This window comes from Charadrius vociferus, unplaced genomic scaffold, assembly GCF_000708025.1.
Source record: "Charadrius vociferus isolate BGI_N301 unplaced genomic scaffold, ASM70802v2 scaffold87, whole genome shotgun sequence".
Taxonomy (NCBI): domain Eukaryota; kingdom Metazoa; phylum Chordata; class Aves; order Charadriiformes; family Charadriidae; genus Charadrius; species Charadrius vociferus.
The window spans coordinates 1,452,462-1,474,646 of NW_009649314.1; the positions used below are offsets into that span (position 1 = coordinate 1,452,462).

General features: G+C 35.5%; 1 protein-coding gene across 1 annotated transcript in view; it reads left to right on the forward strand.

Annotated features, from left to right (window-relative positions):
- Positions 1–22,185, forward strand: part of PGR (progesterone receptor) — a 36,973-nt gene that overhangs the window by 1,996 nt on the left and 12,792 nt on the right. Inside the window, exons 2-4 of the mRNA XM_009889415.1 lie at positions 1,088–1,239; positions 13,550–13,666; positions 21,546–21,848. Coding sequence (XP_009887717.1) covers positions 1,088–1,239; positions 13,550–13,666; positions 21,546–21,848 — 572 coding nt within the window. The remainder of the gene's footprint in view (positions 1–1,087; positions 1,240–13,549; positions 13,667–21,545; positions 21,849–22,185) is intronic.

Consider the following 22,185-nt stretch of genomic DNA (forward strand, 5'->3'; position numbering starts at 1 on the left):
GGGGGGGGCTCTTGGGAGGGACCGAGGGGAAGACGGGCGAAGTTCTACTGGGCGAAGCGCCTTTTAAGTTTTTGGGCAGTGAGTGCGGCCGCGGTTCCGTTTTCTGTGTTGTGTGGGACCAGCACGGAGGTAGCCCCGCGGGGGGCTGCTCCCGGGTCTCTCCGGCGCGGCAGCGCGCAGAGGGCAGTCGGGTTTGTATCGCTGCGGTGATTCAGCGCCGTCTGATGTCTGAGCGAGTGACCGGCTCCGGAGCCGGGGAGCAGAGCCTTCCCCAGGCTGTCCTCACTGCCAGCGGGACAGTGTTCATAGATACCTAAATAATCTCCAAAATATTTGGAAAAAAACCCACCCCAAACCGGTTAATTCCACACACAAAAAAAGAAAACCGAAAGACTCGTCTATCGATTTGTTGGAATAAAGTGGGTTACTTACTATGATGCCAGGCAGGATGTTGTGCGTTACCTAGAAGTGTGTACAAAAATACGTATATACAGTGCTACAGTTTCAACGGAAATCCTTGATTTTTGTAAAGATAATGATTAAGTAGGTCGGAAGTGCCCCTCATAGCTAGTTCTTGATGAGAATGCTGCGGCTGAATGGGAAGCGACAGATAGGAAAGACTTTTCTAGCTGAGATGAAACGTAGTTGTTTCCCTTTTGAAAGAGGCTTTTGAAATTCAGTTGACTTCTGTTTGATTCTGTCTCTGTACCATTCTGTGTACAGGAAAAAAAGAGAATCAGTCAGTATGACTTCAATCACAAGAGCTGTTGATCTGAGAAAGATGAACATTTTTACAGAGAGTTCCTAGATTGTACCTTTTTTAGCTAAAACGGATTAAAATACTATTATGCTTTTTGCCCACTACTTTTCTGTTTAATGACTAGGCAGATATTACAAATGTACCTTTAACCCCAGTAGAGGCAAACCCTTAAGCAGGAAGGCAGTCATACTTTTTTTCTTACCTTTCTGTAGCTTGATTACAAGTTTAAAAGGAAAGTTTTTAGCATAAACCGAGTTAATCCAGGTAAGTAGTTAATTGTTTCAAAACTGGATATTTCATTTCTCTTAATTATTTTTTCTTTTGAAGGCCAGATACAGAAACCAGCCAAAGTTCTCAATATGGTTTTGAATCACTACCCCAGAAGATTTGTCTCATCTGCGGTGATGAGGCTTCTGGTTGCCACTATGGAGTACTTACCTGTGGAAGTTGTAAAGTCTTCTTTAAAAGGGCAATGGAAGGTAATATGTGATGCCGTTGTTCCTAATTATCTGAAATACATCTTTTTAGGCACTGCTAAGGACATACCTTTTACTTATTGCTGATGTTTAAAAATGTTATCACTGTAGTAATGCTTTTTGTTCTCGCAACTGTTGAAATACTACAGTGAATACTAACTAAATTCTTTCTTAATTGATTTTACTATTATTATTTGTTTTACTTTCATTATTTGCTATTTATTATTTACTGTTTATCAGTCTTTCTGAGTAGGTGTAGCTTCATAAAAATCTTGTGTATTACAGAGTTTGTTTTGAAAAGTGTAAATGCTATTCAAAGGAAGATTTTGTGGGTGTAAGCTAATGATCAGCAAAGGAGAATTTATTTTGGCTTCATTTTGGTTTTGAAGTTGTGGAATTTTTCTTGCTTGCAAGATGCAGAATTTGGCTTCCTGAGATTTATGGAAGTATTTCAAGTTTCATTGAACAATTTCAAGTCATAATAATAATAAACGGATTTGACTTTTGTTCCAAATAGGCATTTAATTACAAAGTCAAGCTGCAGGTTTAATAAATTAGTAGCAATGCCTATGTTTTTCTTTTTGATTATATTATATGCCTTGTCCATAAATACCCACTGAGATTCTAATTATGAATACAAAACCAGATTGCTTTATATATATATATACTTCATATATATATACTTTTATATATATATATAACATTTATATATATATACTTCAACTGATGAAGTAGGGGAGCAAATCCTTCTACATCTTATGTATTGTCTCCTTTTATGATTTTTATCTGATTCTATCAGAACTAGGAAATTCACATTTGTTCTCCATATACTTAAAAAAAAATTGTTACGATGTATAACATTCCTTAACTTCATAGAGTTTATTGCTCTTCAGATATAAAGGGAAATGCTGGAAAATTAAAAGCTAAGCAAACTAATGTAGTTAGAAAGTAATAACACACTGAAACAAAAAAAAAATCTACTTTAAGCATATGCTCTTGTTCTTCCTTCAACGTATTAGGTACTTGCAAAGTGATAACACTAGACTAGGTGGGACTAGATGAACTTTTCAGCTAGTGCCTCATTTTCTCTAATGCATTTAATGGAATTCATGAGAAAGCCATTAGAAACAACTGTGTTATGTTACAAGGAAAACACTTCTCTCTTAAGTCACTTAGAGGAATACATTTAAGTTTCACCTACTGTGTTAACTGGTCTCTTGGCTTGGCTTCACTTTTTTTTGCTTTGGTTATTTTGGTAAATCAGCCATATACTTTAAAAAAAGACAGGGAGCTGAAGGTTTAAGAATGATTGTAGTATAATTGATGAGTGCCATATTGTAAAATAAATTTTATTATTAACTTTTCATCTGTACAACAATATTGTAATTTTGTATCTGAATTTGATTCTGTCACTTTTGAATTTCATCTCTTTCCTAAAGTAGTATCCAGTTGGGTTTGTGCAGTAGGTGAACCTGCTCAAAGGTGTATTTTATTACTGTTGAGCATAAATATTTTAATGATAAATGTTAAGAAGGTATGTAAATTGGTTGTAGGAATATCTTAAGGTTGTTGTATTTACTGATAATTTAATCAAAGTCTCTATTTGCAGAATCTTAATAGATTAAGAATATAGACATACAAGGAAATAAGAGGTCAACGCGATCACACAAAGCAAATGCTTACGTTCTACATAGCAACTTCATACTTTCCCTTTGTAAATAATTCCAAAGACTGAGAGTATGGTGAAGAAATGTGTTTGGGTTTTTTAGTAAGAATATTCAAAGAATGGAAAACTACCTCAAGCCACCTGACTATAATAAGAAAAAACAGAGATTATTGAGTCTTTAGGGAAGCATGACAGGCATGAGCAGTGTGGGCATGAGCAAGGTGAGCAAATACAGTTACCTGTTTTTGTGTAGAAAGTGCGAGTACACGGAGAGTTTCTTAAAGAGATGGAGTTCTTATTTTAGTGGAAGCATAGGACATAATTACTAGCATTGAAATAATCCCATTTATGGATAGATACTTGATTTCATTTAGGATTAAAGTACTTTTTTATTTATTGCTTATCAGGAATAAAGGTGACAAATTACTCTTCTGTAAGAAACAAAAGAGTATTTTTATTGTAAATGCAATAGAAAATAGTGTTTAAAAGTTCACAGTGGTAATTGTGTAAATATGAGACTTTTTTAAATGTAAAATGTCCCCCTGCCTTTTATTTACCTTTTTTAATTTTTAGTACTACTACAGACATGGGGGGGGGGGTAATAATAATTCATGCAAGTAAGATGTTAGACTTTGTGAGTGCAAATTCGTGGTCAAAACTCTACTTTTCATACACTGTCCATAAAGTCCTGATCAGTATGAGAAATTAAAACAAGATTGGAAATTGATTATCTTTTGCTACTTGAATTTTCTGTATTTTGAGATCTTTTTCATGTATTACGCGGTTTTCAAGTGTGTAGGTACATAATATAGTGGTATTAAATTTGTTAGAACATGTCTGTTTTAATTATTTCTGTAATCTCAGATATGTTGGCTGTTTCACATCTAATAGCCTATGTCATCTTTTTCACAGAAATTGTCCTATTCGCACAACATTTTTTTTTACTCTTACCTATTGTGTGGAAAATACTGTATTAGTTAAATGCTTTCTTTGGGATAAAATAGACTGTTACATTATCCAGAAAACTCAAATTTTCATCCCTAATCTTTTTGAAATAAAACCAGAGCTTATGTAAAATACTCAGACTGAACAATCATGTAAAAATGTATAGGCAAACCTAGAAATGTTTCTATACTAAGCATTATTTAATCATACATTTGAATATAAATAGCAGATACACATACAGCTTAAGAGGGGGTCAGAACTGTATGAGGATCACTAACATGAAAGTGTAGAGTTAGAATAAAATTGTTTTAGAATATTTGTTGGCAGTGAATTCTTATATATATAAGATTTGGTAGATATTTTCTGGTTTTTGGGTTCTTGGCTCCCCATGTGTGCCTATATATGTAAAGAAAAAGATGGTGTTAATACAATAAGCACATTTTACTATAAATAGAATCCTGAAATAGGTTAACCAAAAATGCAAGGTTTTTTTTCGGGGGGGAAGTCTGGTATAACAGATATGAAAAAAGTTAGTGCTGGAAGTGGGGAGGAGAAAACGTAGCTAAGGGGCAAAAATAATGATTTTTTTTTTTTTAGAAACATTTATTTGCATTTAGAGGTTGTACATTTTCTGTTCGTCCCTTTCAAAGAACTGATTTACTAGTCTGTTGATTCACTTATTGTACAAACAAATTACAAGGCTTTTTCAAAATGCTTTGAAGACCTCCTTTGGGTGTAACGAAAATAACAAAAGTTACTGTTATTGATATTCATTTAAGAAATTTGAAAAGACAAGATTGGATTCAGTATGCTGATGGGGTAGTGCCATTCCTGTCAGGGAGCTGAGAGTGATGGGCAGTTCGGAATTACCAATCAAAAAAATTTCAGAAATAACATTTTAAATGCTTTCTAATATGTAGAATTACTATATCTGCAAGGTAATTTGCTGTTGATGATCAGGCATTTTTTAAGTGTTACCAATATACCTAGTTCATGGAAACAAAAATTAGGTATAATGTTTCTAATGGGGTTTTAGGAGAACAAAGATTAAGGAAGGAACTCTTACTTTTTTAGCACTAAATTGTCAAATGGCCTTTAATGATGTCTTATAAAGATACCTTCATGTAAAACCATGATGGGCAACCACAATCAAACTGTTTGTGTTACACCATGGTAAAATTTCTGTCCTAAACAGGAAGCCAGTGTACAGTTTTGGGATTCCAGAGTTATGCTGTTGCTAACACGTGGTTTCTTGATGGCCTGCATTCTTGCCTCTTTGTTGAAAGCATCTCTTTTGCAGTTGTTTTACTAATGAAAAATTAAAATTACCACAATCCTGAAAAAAATTTCAGGTGCTGTGTTTCCTATGTAAAGTCCCACTTCTAATTTTTGTTCTATATTTGTATAAAGCATTTCATTCTTTTACACTGTTTTTATATTATTGACATCAATGAAAAGTAGTTGCCTGAACCTGAAGAGTTTGAGGCCAACATAAATTCATGGTATCACAGCAGATGGGTCAGCTCTTAGTTTGTTTAAATACCTGGGACCCTATTACAAAATTGATCTAATGATTATATAGCAGATTTGTCTGGTTTTAATATGTGCTTCAAGCTCAGAGTAGCAGAGCTGTACAGATAATAGCGTCAGGGAGCAAGCTCAACCATACGTAGTAGCTAACACTTAACTGACAAAGTGTGAACTTTTCTTCTCTCTGAGATCTGAATTTGGCAAACTCGACCTGACAGAAAGTAAGAAGGCTGATCATGACTTTAACAAACTTTCTGATAAAGTTTATCTGACTTGTGTTATGTATAGGTAGTTTTGCAATGACAGTGTGATTCACTGTGTAAGTAGTGAAACACTATGCAGAAGGAAAATTGCTGGATTAAACAGCTGTGCTTTTCCATAGCTTAAGAATGTAAAATGGCACGGCATGCCAAATAGTTATAAAAATGCCAACCACTAATAGAAAATCCCCTTTGAAAACAGTGAAATGCAGTACTATAGAGACTCTTTTGGCTGTGAAATTGATGAAGGAGATCTAAAAACTTCCTTTTTCTCCTAATTCTGCAGGGATTTCCAATTTTTAATCCAACTTTCCAGGCTGGAAATCTGGGATCTGAATTTGGTACAGTGTGTACTGTAAACCCAATAGTAACGAAAGTTTCACACAGTAGAAAACGTACAAACACACAAAGTATACATATGGCAAGTTGAGAGATGAAAATGCTTTTCACTTAACATAATATTTAATATTATTAAAGATCTTTTATTTTGCACATAACCAAAATGTGTTAACGTACAGTAAGGTAAATGTATTTCCAAATTCAAATGTACAAAGTTACTTCATTGAGGGTCCTAAAATTAAAGTGGGAAATGTCATTTTTGTGAGAACAAAGAATTTGCATCGTGAAAAGGGAAAGAAGAAAATCTGTACTGATACGTAATTGTGTATCTTCATCATACTTCTGACTTCAAAGGTAATTGTTGTTCAGCCATTTGACGAACATTAATTTGATCAATTGATTAATCTGAGGCACAACAACTGACCGAGCTAAGATTGTGTTCGTTCTGGTACTTAGCTGTTGTGCTAATGCTGGGCTTCCTACTGCTCTCATTGTGACTTATTACTGGTTTCCTTATAGGCGTGGCTTAGAACATAATCAGCTGCAGAAATGTGAATTACTAACATTTTTGGCTTAACTTTATGTAGTATTTTAGAAACAGTATCAAATGCTGTGTTAAACATCTAAAGGGGGAATAGAGGCTATTACTGGTAGTGTGAAACGGCATGTTTCACAGAGCCCCAGTGACTGACCGCTCAGTGTTGCTGGATAATCCTCTGTTCTAACTTTAGATGTGCACAATGTGCATCACCTGAGCTGCTCATCCTAAGTTCGCTTTACAGTGAATGGAGAGAAACAGGAAATTCTAGGAAGTAACTCACTGACTTATTTTAGGTATCTTCTTGGGCTGAAAATAACAGTTCTCTAACAGTAACTATTTCTCAGCACTGATTATAAAGGAGTGTCAGGTGGGGATGTACGTTGTCTGCATGTGGTGGTATGAATCCCACCCATATCACCAAGGTAGCTAATACATTTCTGTAGTATAGAAAAGAAATATGCTAAGTATATGAAACACTTATTTCATAGTATTTACTTTTAAGCATTATGTAAAAAGTATCGTATATAAAATTAATACATATAAAGTAATATAGGAAGTTCCATCTTAACATGAGGAGGAACTTCTTTACTTTGAGGGCGGCAGAGCACTGGCACAGGCTGCCCAGAGAGGTTGTGGAGTCTCTCACTCTGCAGACATTCCAAACCCGCCTGGACGCTGTCCTGTGCCACCTGCTGTAGGTGAACCTGCTCTGGCGGGCGGGTTGGACTAGATGATCTCCAGAGGTCCCTTCCAACCCTGACGGTTTGGTGATTCTATAATATATATAAATAATACTTTTTAAAAATATTTAAATACTTACATTTTAGATATTATGTTATATAAGTATTTGTAGTCAAATTGTTATCTGCTAAAAATAGATTTAGGTTTGATGGTGTCAATCTCCTTAAGCTGTTTAGCTGTTCCCCAGAACTGGTGGTGTGCTAGTAAGAGGTGCTTCTTTAGAAACTACTGAATGGAAAGATTTAACAAACAGTCCTTTGTGTGTTACAGTCTGCCATTATGTGTAGTGATATATGACTGCACTTCAGAGGTTTCCTGGTTATACCTAGTCACAACTCCTGTGTTTTCACAAGTGGCTGTTGCTTAATACCAGTTAACATCTGAGCACATTTGAACAACCTGGAATCTTTTGTAGTTAAAACATAGAACGAGTTACATGCAGGCATTGAGATCCAGGAGAATATTTCCCTATTCTTGTCCAACTGCTATGATACCATCTTCCCTTGTCCCATTTTATGTGGGATTTGTTGCACCAAGCAATAGGCATTTACAATGTGGACATCCAATGTGGCTAATTACTTTAAATGTGCAGTAGGCTATTAATGAACCAAAATTTGGACATCTGCTCAAGATGAACTGCACCCTAAAGTGCCTGTTTTTCTCTCGTGCCCAAGAAAGGAGTGTACACTACTTGTTTTGCTGGATGTCCATACTTTAGAATCTAGTTTATGTTTTTTTAGCAGTTTGTTGCCCATTGGGTGTTTTGATCAACAGGCAGCAATATATGGTTTTTTTTGCACATTGCCTTTTCCTCCTGCTAATGTTTCTGCTTTTTCTACTTTTATTACTCTTGGAGTGAGTGAGTGAACCTGTCCCACTGGTTCAGTTGTAGGATAAGTCAAAGAATAAAAGGAAAATATATATGAAAAAACTTAGCATGGCAATGTGCTGTAATACTTCCACTAAAATCACAATGATGGGATGACTGAAATACAAATACAATGCTGCTTATGTTGGTAGAAGAATACAACACCCAGGGATAAGAAGAATAACAAATGGTACTTTAATGATGTATACCTCTGAAATAGTTGGAGTGCTTTTAAAGTAGGTTTTGTGTTCAAATCCCATGTTCTATATTTATAAGAAATAGACCCCTTACTGACAAAAAAGCTGACAGTTCCATCATTTTACATATTTATACCACTGATGTAGTTCACTACTTAAAAATGGTGACCAAGGAGCAATTGTGACACAGTGGCATAAAAAGAACTGGAAATACTGACCTGTAGAAGCCAGCATCTCCTTCTAAAAGGTATTAGTTGTGGAAGATTTTTACTGTTGTGAGTTCTCATATTTAGACTAGAGGGCTTTATGCATTTCAAGATGTGGTGGTGGTAAACACTCTAGGCAAACCAACTGAAAATCAGTATGAAACAGTAATCCTGATTTTGCAGTTCATGATAGTTTCTGTGAAATAGGACTTAATTTTGCTTCATTTGGTTTTTCTGGGTTTTTTTAGTGTTCTTTTTTAATGTTGGAAATGATGGAACAGACAGGGAAATTAAAAAGATTAAAACAGGATTCTAACTTTTACCTCTGCGCAGAAGTGAATGAAAACAGGGATAGCTACATTTAATTGTTCTGTTTTGTAGATATAAAAACAAGGTGCTCAGGTTGCTGTCTGGAGAAGTGATTTTGGAAGGAAAAAGACGATGGTGTTGCGGGATTCACAGGAAAAGGCAGGAAGATTTTGAGATCAGGATACAAGAGAAGGAAAGAGTCAGTCAAGAATGTTGCAAACATTGGAAGTGGTTTGTTGAAGAGAAGGAAAGCAGTGCAAGATATATGGTGGTTCGAAAATGCTGTTTCCCTTCTAAAGAAACTGGTTTTGTTTGGGATACTTAACAAAAAAACCTGACAGAGGACTGTAGGATTACATGCTTAAAACCAATAGACAACAAAGTGGAAGAATACCAAAATTTTGTTGTAATTAGATTTACATCAAAAATTACTTGTAAATCTGTTCACCAAAGCAAAATACACTGTTAAAAAATACTAGGTTTGGCTTAGGAATTAACATTTTATGGTTTTACATTCTTTTTGAACAAATAGTTTTTACTCAACCCTTTTTTTCATCACATGTAGTTAAAGCAAAAGAATTAAAGACTAGCTTCACAAAGATGAAGGAATTACTAGTAGCTGTTATAATCACAAACCCCTTCACTGAGTATGTAGACAAGGCAAGGCAATCACCCAGGACATGAGAGCTATGTTCAGTGTCTCCGATGCCTGAAGGGAGTCAAACACATCTTTACCTCCTTGCAGCCCTGATCGCCGTGCTGTTGAATGACTTGGGGTGCAGTCGTTCTTTATCGTTTTCGCTTTGAGCTCTATTATTATGGAGAACGGAACTCCACCTTATTTCAGCTAGAAGAAGATTCCAGGATGGGACATATTTGCAAGTTACTCTGCTATCCACTCTTTGCCCTCCTTGGTCCATTGAATCTGAAATTCTTTGCTGCGAAGCAGATTTGCATCAGTAGCAGGTCTTTATACCAGTATAGACTACAGAGTAGTAGTCAAGACACCTGATTAAGAGTTGGGAAATGAGAATTTTATTTCAATGGGCAAAGAAGGAAATTGAAAGTAAGTCCTTCACTAACTACTGGTCTTTTTATAAAAAGATTATGCATGGTAAAGTGGATTTTTTTTTTTTTGTTAAGTGGTTAAAGTCTTAAGTCTCACTTCAGGGACTTTTTTGTTTTTAGAGAAAATGTTAGCACAAAAATGAAATTGGTATTAAACAATTAAAAAACATTATTTGAGGTGTGTGGAATCTGGAGATGTTAATGGCCTGTAATGGCATACAGGGACACGAAGGGTGTATTTTCAGTATTGCAAACTATGTAGTATAGATTCTTAGTTCTTCAAGACCAAAGCTCATAAATCCACATAGTGAGAGGCAAATTCAACCCACATTTGCCATTTTGCGCATGGAAACAGTATAAATAGAAGAGTGGTTGATTTAGGTCAGAGCAAATGTCAAGTTACCTGTGTCTTGCATTTCTGATGATGAACTAAGCTAGACTGTTCGCCTAGTTGCAGAAAACTTGACTGTCAGAGAAAGTACAGAGTAATCCTTACCCTTGTCTTAGCTTCCAGAAGTCAAAGTTTTACTTGAAAACTACATCTACATCACTATGTTTAGTATGGATATACAGGTGGACCTATTTTCCATTTTGTTTATTTTGAAACCATGTTTATTATTGGCTTCCACAGGAACCCCTGACAGTGAGTTCCAAATTTAGTTTTGTTAAAAGACTAATTCCTTTGGGTTTTTTTAAACTATTGATTTAATTGGTACTTTTGAAAAATATTATAAGAGGTAAAGCATATTGGTAGTAAATTATTGAGCAAAACTTGGAGGCTAGCTCTCACGAAGCAAAAAGTCAACATTGGGAGACATTTGGCAATAACATAATTTACAAAGAGATGCAATAGATATCTGCAGTTTTAGACAGAAATCTAAAACTAGACTAAATAAAACACTGTTATAAGTTTTGCAAAGAACAGCCCTCCATTGGTGGGGATAGGATGATTTTGTAAGAAAGCATTGACAGTTAGGAGTGATACAGGAAGGCAGAATGACATTTGGGAGAGAAAAAAGATTTGAAAAAGTACTTTGCTTTGCAGTGAGAGTTTGCAAACAAGTGCTTTGCTAGACAGGAGGAAGTGAGAGTTTGCAAACAAGTGCTTTGCTTTTGTGCAGGGTGGTAGCAGTTCAGCACAGATACACTTACACAAATAACTGATTGCTTGCATCTGTTACCCCTGGTGCAAATAAAGCCTTATGTTTTCCATATTTTGCACATCTGCAAAATCTCTGCAGCTCATTAGTTTACTCAAGTGATTTTAAGTGACTTACAGCATGTCAATGAGCGAAGTTAATAGTGCAGTTTTTAAAGAGACTTGCATATTACATCCATAAGTATTTGGATTAAAATTTCTCAGTGCTGGAGTATAACCTCTGCAGCTGTACTGATAGCAAAACCTGTGATTTTTTCGTATCATTGTAGGGGGAAAAGTTTAACTTGAATTCCTATAACATTGTGAGCTGCTTGTGAGCATTTACTGCCATTCTGGAAATACATAGTTCATATTTTGATCTTGCAATGGACATGGGTTATGTGGGCTCAGACCATGTTGTGTCTCAAAGGATTCCCTAGAAAAGAGGTCCAGAAGAGATACCTTTCAGGGGGCCACAGAAAACCCCCAAAACCAAGATGCCTACAAACAAAACCTATGCTTAAGCATTCCTTTGTAAGTAACTGTACATTAAAGCATCGGAGTGCCACAGTGCAGAGATAATCTGGTGCTTCATAGATTTTAGTTAAACTAACAGAGTTTTAAGACTGTTGTTGCTTATCAAAAAGACTAAATGCTTTTGTAGCTAATAAAGGCAAAGCAAGACGAGGACAAACTGTAAATAATCCCAAGGAAGTTGGGTTCAAAATAAGTGTTTTGCTTCCTGGTCTACTGCCAAAAGCAAGACAGATTTTTATTCATTCAGTTACTTTTGGTAATGTTTCCTGTAAGAAGGAATCCAGAATTATAATTAATGGGAAAAAGTAAATGAGAATTTTTTCTGATTTACTGCATTACTAAATACTTTTTAGATGCCAGGCAATGCCTGAGGCAACTCTCTTTATTTACCCGTTGTTTACTTAAAAAAAAGAAGCTGTTACGAAAATTAATTTCAGGCAGTCGGGTTTCTTTCACTAAAACCAAACGTGTTGTTCTTAGAAGTATGGGTAAGAAGTAAACTAATTATAAAAAAAAAAAGTTAGCTCAGAAACGAATACATTGTTTCACATGGCTTAGCACTAGCTCTTTTCTTTTGTTAGAATGGAATGTTCTTCTTTCTAATGCATTTTCATCTGAGAATTCATTTTCAGTTTGTCTTTCTTCTTTGGAGAAAAGTTATTGGTGAATAGTTGCTCATTTTACCATGTGCAGAGAAAGGACAGAGTTATAAAGAAAGCTGAACAACAGCATCTGAGTAGAATAGTCATCTCGATTTGTTTGCTGCATCAGATAGCTAACTCAGAGTAATACTGGTCTAGAAATTGGTGAAAATTTAAAACGTTTGGTATTGATATCTTATATTTGGAGGTCTACATCCACAATATTCCATGAAGGAATTATCTATGATATTGGTACTTCTGCAGTCTGTCCATGCTTTTTTGATCCGTTTTGTTGCTCTCAAAATAAATACTTAGTGTTTTGTTTTCATGCTTTCATGCTATGTACTGATAAGAAACTGGAAATACAAAAATGAGTAGAGGGTGATTGTGCACAAATGGGCAGGATTTTAAAGTTAAACCTTATGGGGTAAACCTGGGCTTAATTTGAAAGGATATGTGAAAATTAGCTTTGATTTCTTCTTACATATGTACTTAGTTTTGTTTACTTATTCAAAGTTAAAATCAATCATAGAAATTATCAACATTATACTAAAGCATGCTTTTTTCATTCTCTGCAAGTGAAATTTGTAAGTATCATTGAAGTTTGTGTTCAAAAGAATGTCAGGATATTAGCTGAATTTAATTTTTTGTTCTGCTGGAAACTCATTTCTTTAAAAAGATTCCATTTTAATACAGTAATGACAGGCTCTTACTGAGTCCTTAAGAATGAAATAATAAGCTAAGAGCTAACCTAAACCAAAACATTACAGCTTTTCTTCTATTTTTCCTTTCTGGCTGTGTTGGCTGCATCTGTTCAGCCAGTATTTCAGCAGGTCTAGTCCAAAACTGCTTCTCTGTCAGAGGTAATTCACTCTGCTTAAAGGGCTCTTTTTCACATTGCTCCCAATTTTTCATTCAGTTTCGTCTCAGAAACTCCACGTCAATCCAAGCAAAATTTACTTAAGTTCTTTAAAATCAGGAACAATAACTTTTAAAAAAAGAAGTTTGAAAGAAACAAATCAGTCTCTCCTCATGCTTGGTTTGCTTAAGAAATATTGATAGTACAATAATTTAAGCAGTTCTTACTGTCTGCTTATTATTTTGGAATTTTGTAGACGGGGAGTGGCACTCTTTAACAGGCCAAAAAATTGTTATATTTAAATAGTAACACATGATTGTTCAAAAGTTAGCATAAAATGAAGGAGATGTTTAATGGTTCAAATATACTTTCTTGGAATCCTCCGTTATTTTTGGAACATTTATACACAGAAATAATTTTGTCATGTTAGAAAACATAGTATTAATCCTGTTTTTCTCTTGCCGACAGGGCAGCACAACTATTTGTGTGCTGGAAGAAATGACTGCATAGTGGATAAAATTCGTAGGAAGAACTGTCCAGCGTGTCGCTTGAGGAAGTGCTGTCAAGCTGGTATGGTCCTGGGAGGTGAGCTGCTTTTCAAATCTGATTCAGAAAAATAGTCAGTCAAGGACCTTACCTTTAACTTATCTAGTTTAAACAGCATTGCTTTGATACTGTAAAGGAAAGAACCACATTATTATTTTTTTTTTTTAAGAATTACCTGATGTTTTAAAATTCCTCGTAATTTTCCTCTGTTGAGTCTGGAAATCCTGAAACAAAAATACCTTCCTGTAGGAATCTCTCTCTCCTATTGTGTACCCTTATACTCATTTTCTTGCAAGGGCAGTAATTGTGTCTTTGGTGTGTATTTACTAATAATTTTGGATCAGAAAATGTGATTTGGGTAAAAAATAAAGAAGCAAATTGAGATTGACACTAAAATCAGGAATCGGTACTATCCCTTTCTGTTTTCTGATGTGCTCTTCATCATTGCTCTGAGTACACATTAACAAAATTACAACCTTGTGTTCCACCGAAGAGGGCCAGGCAGTGGTTGCACCAACACTACAGACTTTGCATAGTAGATGCTGCGAATTCCCATCTTTGTATTAGTTCTTGCTGTAACAGGTGTGCTTTTTTCTTATGTAACATTAATTAAAATTGAGCACTATGCCTTTGAAAACCTGCAGGGAGAAAATGGTGTAGGATCAGGTAGTCATGGCAAGTTTCACCCTGCTAACATGCAGGAATGATGTGTATTTTTCCTGCATTTTTTCATATTTTTCATGAGAACTTTAGCTATATAAAGCTGTGGATCAGCACAAAGGTTGAAAATACATAGCTAAGACTGTAAAAAAAAATGGCTATATAAAGATGACAGAAAGAATATGTTCTCAAAGGGAATTAAAAAAATGGAAGGACAAAAAACTGATTTCTTTCTAATATAATTTATTTTAGTGCATCAAACATCTCTCTCTGTCCCTGCATTTTATGTGTTGGTTTTTATCCATGAAGGAAGAACTGGCATTATATCCTGTGCGTAATTTTGTTATCTTGCTAATCTGTGTTCGTTCATAAATTAAAACGTGTATGTAGTTCTCAGAGCGACATTTTGATTGCACAGCTGTATGCTTTCAGCTCCTGTAATATTGTATGGAGTTGGAGTATTCTGCACATGTGTCATTCTTACATTTCGTGCTTCAATCAGTGATACAAATCAGTAGTTCCCAACCAGTGAGGAGCTTTGCTGGCTCTTGGTACTTCATCTTCCGTAAGTGACAGTGCTGCAGCTCCAGGGAACAGCCAGTGGGATGAGCGGAGGGAGAGGCAATGCTGCGGTATGGGCTGTGTTCTGTGTTGTACCCCTGAACCTCCCTAGACCTTCAGTGCTGCCTGTCCCGTGAGTCATCTTCTCCAAACTGCATCCCTCTCACCCCACAGCACTGGAGCCAGAGTAATGAGAGCCATCAATCTAATTTGCTTTACTGTCTCTTCCTCCTTCCTGCACTGTCTCTCAGTAAAGAAAAAAATGGAGCTGACAAAGATGTTGGTGGCACTGGACTGGGCGAAGAGGGACAAAAACAAGAGAATGTGTCCTTTGGATCCTTCTCAGAGAGAAGTGGTGATTTAGAGCTGGGATAGGAGTGCATTAGAGAGACAGTATTACTGCAAAGGCAGAATTTTCACCCTGAACCTGAAGGATTGTTGCCCAGGTGACAGAAGAGTCCCCCACGTTTGGAAGGGGAGAAAGCCAAGGAGGTCCAGGGGTCCAGAGTGGGCTGTGGAAAATGTGTGGTAAGAATGGAGTCTTGGGAAAGGAGGAGGTGGCAGATATAATGTCTGTCTTATAAAGTTTGGGACAACTTGTAAGGTTGTCTTGTAAGGTTTGAGCAACTTGATCTATGAAAGATGTGCCTGCCCATGGCAGGGGGAGCGGACTAGATGATCTTTAAAGGTCCCTTCCAACCCAAACCATTCTATGATTCTAACTGATGTAAATTTATACAGGTAAGAATTCATTCCTTGCTGTGAGTTGTGCACAGTCAAGAGTTTTATGATGATCTAACCTGAATTTTCATGTATGATAGTCTGCATAACACCAATAACTAAACCCCAAGTATTTTAACATCACAAGCAGTACTCTTTCAACAAGCAGAAGAGCGTGTGATGACTCGCTAGCATCATGTAGTCCTTTTGCTTTGTTTTGCGTAGTAATTCTACATAGGAAAAGTAGCCAGAAGGCTTGACTTCATTCTACATTTTGCATACATTTATGGATGCTAGTTTCCCTACTGTTTTTTAATATATACATTTTGCTCTAGGTGTAGGTACCTAAAATGGAAAAATTTGGATGTTTTTGCTGGCAATCTTTATGAGATGGTATGTCCTCATTAGTGTGTCCTCACATGAGGATGTTATGTATTCATACTTGAAACCAAAACCTGAGGATGCTCTGACTCTTAGTTCTTTACCATCATGTATGAAGAGAGTAAAAATTTCCTCTTTCTCTTTGGATCACCTTTTTTCTCAGCTAGTACTAAGCAAGTTTGTATTTAAACCTAGGTTGTTCTATCTAGTCAGTTTGTTGTGTTGTTTAGCCCTTTTCTAAACATACCTAATCAAAGCTGTCTTCCATTTTTTGAGGACACTGTGCCAGTCTTGTTCCTCTAGTTCTCAGAGGGGCATGGAATCTCATCAGATCTCTGCCCTGATATCCCACGTACCCTGTCTTCTAGAAAGAGTTGATCTGGCAGGAAATAGGAAGAAGAAGAAACTGTTAAGGCAGTGGAAAAAAGGACATCTCAAATGGAGCCAGGACTGTGGCATATCTATTTTGTTCTTATTTACACCAGGTTGAGTGTAGTATTTCAGGTGCTCTTAGTAGTCAACAGTTCTGGGGGGATTAGGAAGCTAATTATTCTATACAGATTGAAGTGGAACACTTAATACTGAAAGGGGAAGAAAAGACAAATGTGGGCAAAAAAAAAAAAAAGAGGAAAACTAGAGTGAGATTGTATTACTTGTAAATGAGGATTTAAAATTCAGAACAACAAAAAGACTCAAGATAGAATGTTTACCCATAATGCTCTTTCTACTGTTACTGTCATCTTTCTTACTTTTGCTCTTCTGCCATTTCTTGTACTTCCTTCATTGTATCACATGAGCAATATTTCCTACCCATCACTTGCTGTGCTGATAACACAGTATGATTCATAGATGGGATACTACTGAGCTTGGATATTTTTCCCCAGGACCTAAGTGTCCATAAGCAAATTTCCAATTCATGGAACAAAGTACATACTTAGATACATCCTTGAATATTTTTGACAAATCAGAATTGTCAATACTTTAAATCTTTTCCTGTGTTTACAGCCTATTATAGTTTAAGATTTTTTCTGTGTTTTCTGGTTTATGCTATTCAGAACTTACATAGATACACTTTTGTTCTTTTACTCCTGCTACTTAGTTTCTTAATGCTAGCCTTCAGTTACTAAACACAGACCTCCGGTATTGCTTAATCAAGGTGAGAAAGACTAAGATTTTACAGGATGTTAACTATAAGATTCTAACGATTATTATTGCAGTAATTAAATTAAACTTACTGCTGGGAGAAGTACACTTATCTTCTACTGAATGTTACTGAGTGGCAACCACAGAGATAGAGAATAATATTATATTACATCGACAACGGTTCCATTTTCTGACCCTAATTTCAGAGCAATTAAATGAACCTGAATTGTTTTAAAATAAATTGTAGTCAGCTGTAAGTAGGATAGGATAACAACAAATAGCTTTAGTAACTGATTTCTCTATATGGACTGTTTCTTCTTTCTTAATATATACAAAGAAAGTATTAATCAAAACATATATTTCCTAATTCCTTAATTATCATTCTCTGTGGGAGTGTTAGTTGTCTTTGAGTTTTATCATCTCATAACTGGACATGTTAATCTCTGCCCTTTCTAATCTTCTACCTAATGGGACAGCGGGTAGCTGCATCAGGTCCTGGAATAAAGAAATGTCCAGCTTTTTTATTTTCTGTCTATCTAATTTTTCCCAGGCGGACTATCACAGATTCCTTCTTCTACTTTATTGCTAAATTATCGTTTTCTTCATTGTTTCAGTCAGCCTACAGTCCACATTGCAATGATTACACGGAGACAAATTTGAATTAATTTTGCAGGTAATGTTTTCTGAGGTAGCATCAAAGGGTTTATTAAAATCAAGATGTATTACCTCTGCTTTGCTGCTTTGTTCCTTTATTTTGTATACACCCTCCTAAGGTGTACACAGCTTGTTCTTCTACACAAAACATAAGAGCATAGTGACCTTAAAGTCAGAGCCATAGTGTTCTGTCAAGAATAATAAATCATTGACATTTTTCACCTGATTACAGGGTATGGAGTAGGGTAGTGAGATGTTAGACTTTTACTAGAAACCCAACCATTTTAATATGAAATGTCTACTATCAGTAATGTCTGCTTGGCAGTATGGTTCTGTATACCTAGTTAAAAGAATATTAAAATACAGAATTATGTATTAAGGAGAAAATCGTCTTATATTTGATGATTAAGTACATTTTATTTTTTTAGTTTCTTTATGTTTTCTAGGTGCACGTAGTGTACACACTATACACATGCTATTTGTGTAATCAAGGGTAAAGAAATTGTGAGTACTAAGAAACTGCTTGAGTGGTTGGCTATTTTAAAACAAATTAATGAAAATCTTACAAAGAAAAGGTGTGCTGTCTAATATGCACAGACAGGTTTTGATATTAAGATGAATAGTTGCCAGAGTGGATTAGTATCCTTTACACATTATAGGACTAAGTGGAGACATTTGTTTATCTTACAGCAGGAAATTATCGGTATATTTTTGTAAGCAGCAATTGAAGGACTAAGCTATTGTCGCATCTCTGTTGTTTTCCATATATCCTTAAGAGTTTGCATTGGTTTGACAAGGTTTCCTTGTGTTAGATGGGAAAGTTTACTGTGAGATATTAGTAGTCACCTTTCCAGTACATAGGTAACAAGTGGAGTTGCTTTACTGGAGGCTGTTAAGCAACATAATTAGAAATAAACACATAAGCAATTCTGCAAGCCAATGTGACATTAATTCTGATACATTTAATCACTTAGAAACATGGGTACTTATTAACTACTAACATTTCCATGTGATAAGCACTCTGTTTGGTTTCTTTCTTTACTTGTTCTCTGAACTGTAAAAGTATCTGAAGCCATTATTTCAGAAAATACCTGAAATCATTATTTATGAACTATCAAATGCATTGTTCCTTCTGTTTTCCTTCATGCCTAAACAATAGTTAGTGGGAAATTCCCAGCGTGTTTAGGACTATGTATAGTTTTGTTATGATAGAAATTGGCCCTAGGTCTCTTATAATATATTGTCTATTCTTTTGAGGTTTTATTTTTGGTTCAGCTGTGACATAAGGTATAAGTTTGTGTTCCGTTCTTTACTAAGGAGTCACTAATTAGAAATATTTGTATTCTTACCACAAGGGATAAAATAAGCATAAGATTGTTGGGGCATTTGATACTAAGCTAATTAAACTCACAGTTAAGTTAGTGGGAATATGACCCCTGATTTCATTGGATGATGAGTGTTACTGAAGAGCCCATCACTCATATTTATACTTTCAATAAACTGTTTCTTGAAATTTTGTTTAGTATATTCCTTTTGGATTTTACATACTTTTAAAATTTAAACTGAAGTTTTGCACTTTTGTGTACAGGGTTTTTTTTTAATGTGAAATTCATAAACATGCATATTTATGGTGGAATAACACAAAATTATCTTTTTTAAAAAGCAGATATTGGATTTTTAGATGGTGTTCATCTGCTTAATCCTGTCTGGTTATGCCAGTGTTCATCAAGAATAGTTTATTTAAGTAATAGAATTTGTTCTGTATAAAATATTTAGAAATAACATTAGAAATCCTTCCATGTTTGCTTGAAGTTATACTACCCATGTACTAATGAATGTTTTGAAAAGGTTAATGTCGTTCTCTAAAGTGTACATCCTACATCTTCTGAAATGGAGACGCTGGATGTTCATAAAACTTGCTATCTTCTATGATAAAGGAGCACCTGAAGAAAATGGAATAGGCCTGTTCCTAAGTAAAGCCATTTTTGTTGAATCTTTCTGCTTTCGTGTGTAGATTGGAAAATAGGGACTTTCCAAGGAGGAAAGTAATAGATGAGTCTGAGTATGCTAGCATCTCTCGATTCGTTCTATAAACAGGGGAGAAAGAATTCAGAGCATGTGCTGAAGTTTAGGTGTGCTTCCCTGCTCCGGTGTCCTAGGGCCTCTTTGGTGCATTCTGACAGCACAGCACTACTTTTAACTAAAATAAAAAGAAGGCAGTAAGAAATGGAGAAGTATTTGTCTCCTTCCTTTAGGATGCAATAAGTTCCCTTGTCTAATCTTTCACTTGGAAATAGAAGTACTGTTTTAAAAAAGGCAATGTGATACACATTATAAACTGGATTTTAATTCAACCTAATTGATGCATACTGTTATGCTTCTGTTACCTTTCACTTCTTGTACTTACAGAGTGGTTTTTGCATAATGCCATTTTATAATGCAGTTTCTCAGTGGTTCAGCAATTTGATAAGCATGGTTTTTCTTTTCACCCGGTGAAATTTGGTGCATATCTTTTTCTGTTGTTGTTCAAGCATGCAACACCTCAGCAAGTAAAAATATGTGATTTCTGCATTTCTTGGAGCAGAACCTTCTCCTTACTGTTTTCTTTACGGTTGAAACATGTAAACTTTTTATTTTTCTTCATTGGCAGGATGATTTACCCTTTGTTTGCAGTCACACTGCATCTCTTTTACTGTTCCACTGTCATCTAAATCAGACCATAAATACCAGTATCTTTATTGTATTTTTTTGTTTGTTATGACACTCTCTTTTAACCAAGCAAAACTTGTTTTGGCAGAACTGAGGAATTTAATGATCCAACAGGGTTTTCATCACCTTTGAGGGTCTCCTTGTAGTGGGTGTGTTCCATGCAGGCACCTCTACATGAATTTGCCTTTTTATTGAAATGTGCAATATGGTTAAGATGTTACTGAGGGTTTTTGTCTTTCAGCCTTTGAAAGTTTGATTTCTTTGTCTATAAGGTGTACCTGTAGACTGTTCCCATGGAAGAAATTTGAAGAGTTGCTATGTAGAACTCTGTATGTTTGCTGTACCAGATGTAGTATCTGGGCTTATTTTGGGAAGGCAGTTCAACTATTTTTTTTTTTTTTGTAAGTTTGTGTTCTTCAAAGCACTGCCGTATGGAAATAAGAATTGCAAATACTGAGAAAGAGAAATTGTTCCCTAGAAAGTGAAGAGTTTTGTCAGTGCTGACATGTGGTTTTACAGTATTTGTTGGCTTTTCACTCATCCCATGAATTCTGTTTTCTTTTTGGTAAACAGGAGGAAAATATTACATTACAGATCATCAAAACAGAATTTAGCCATGAGACTGAAATGCCTTTATGGAACTGGAGGAAAGGAATTTTTCTGTGTAGTAATTAATTACCAGCATTTTTGTTTCTGAATATCATGGAGAAAAAAGAAACAGTATCCTCAATTAACATTGAATAGAAACTGGATTATAGAGCCAGCTGGCCCAGCTGTCGGCATATGATAGAACAGTGGGAACTGAACCAGAAAACACTTTATGAGGTTACTGTAACCTAGAATTCATGGCAATAATTTTAATGGGTGGGTGCCATTCATCTCTTAGTGAAGGGGGAAGGATATAGAGGGAGAAACTCTTAAGAATTTTCCATGATTATTTCTTAATTATATAAATAGTCAAAAATAGAAAACTTATTCAGAAGATGATTCTATCTTCCTTGTATTGATTAAATGTGTAATCCATTACCACTGGAAAATATTATTCTTTCTGCTTAATTGTTTTTAACAGATCAACAATTTTCTTTTTCAGGTCGAAAATTTAAAAAGTTTAACAAAATTAAGGTTGTGAGAACATTAGATGTCGCACTCCAGCAGCCAGCAACACTTCAAGATGAAAGCCAATCTCTAACCCAAAGGCTGTCCTTTTCTCCAAATCAAGAAATACAGTTTGTTCCCCCAATGATAAGTGTTCTACGAGGCATTGAACCAGAAGTTGTCTATGCTGGTTATGACAATACAAAACCCGAAACACCAAGTTCCTTGCTGACCAGTCTAAATCATCTTTGTGAGAGGCAACTTCTTTGTGTAGTCAAGTGGTCTAAATTGCTACCAGGTAATAGCACTTCTTATATGTAGTGAATTCTAGTTAAGCAAATATGTCTCAGGACGAGCAGTCAAAAGACAATATTATTGTCTACCTGTTAATTAATTCTTAACTTCTAAAATTATTAACCTTCCACTTAATCAGATAATATATGCACAATCAAATACATTTAATAGGAGGGCACACTTAAAGGAATGCATCTAAATATTAAGACTCATTCCAAAAAACAGCAGAAGCCCGGAGGCTTTCCTGCATGTGATCATTAGAGCAGCCTTTCCACCCTAACCCCTCCTACTCTATTATTCATTCTTTGGGGTTGAAAAAATGTTTATATTTCTGCATATTC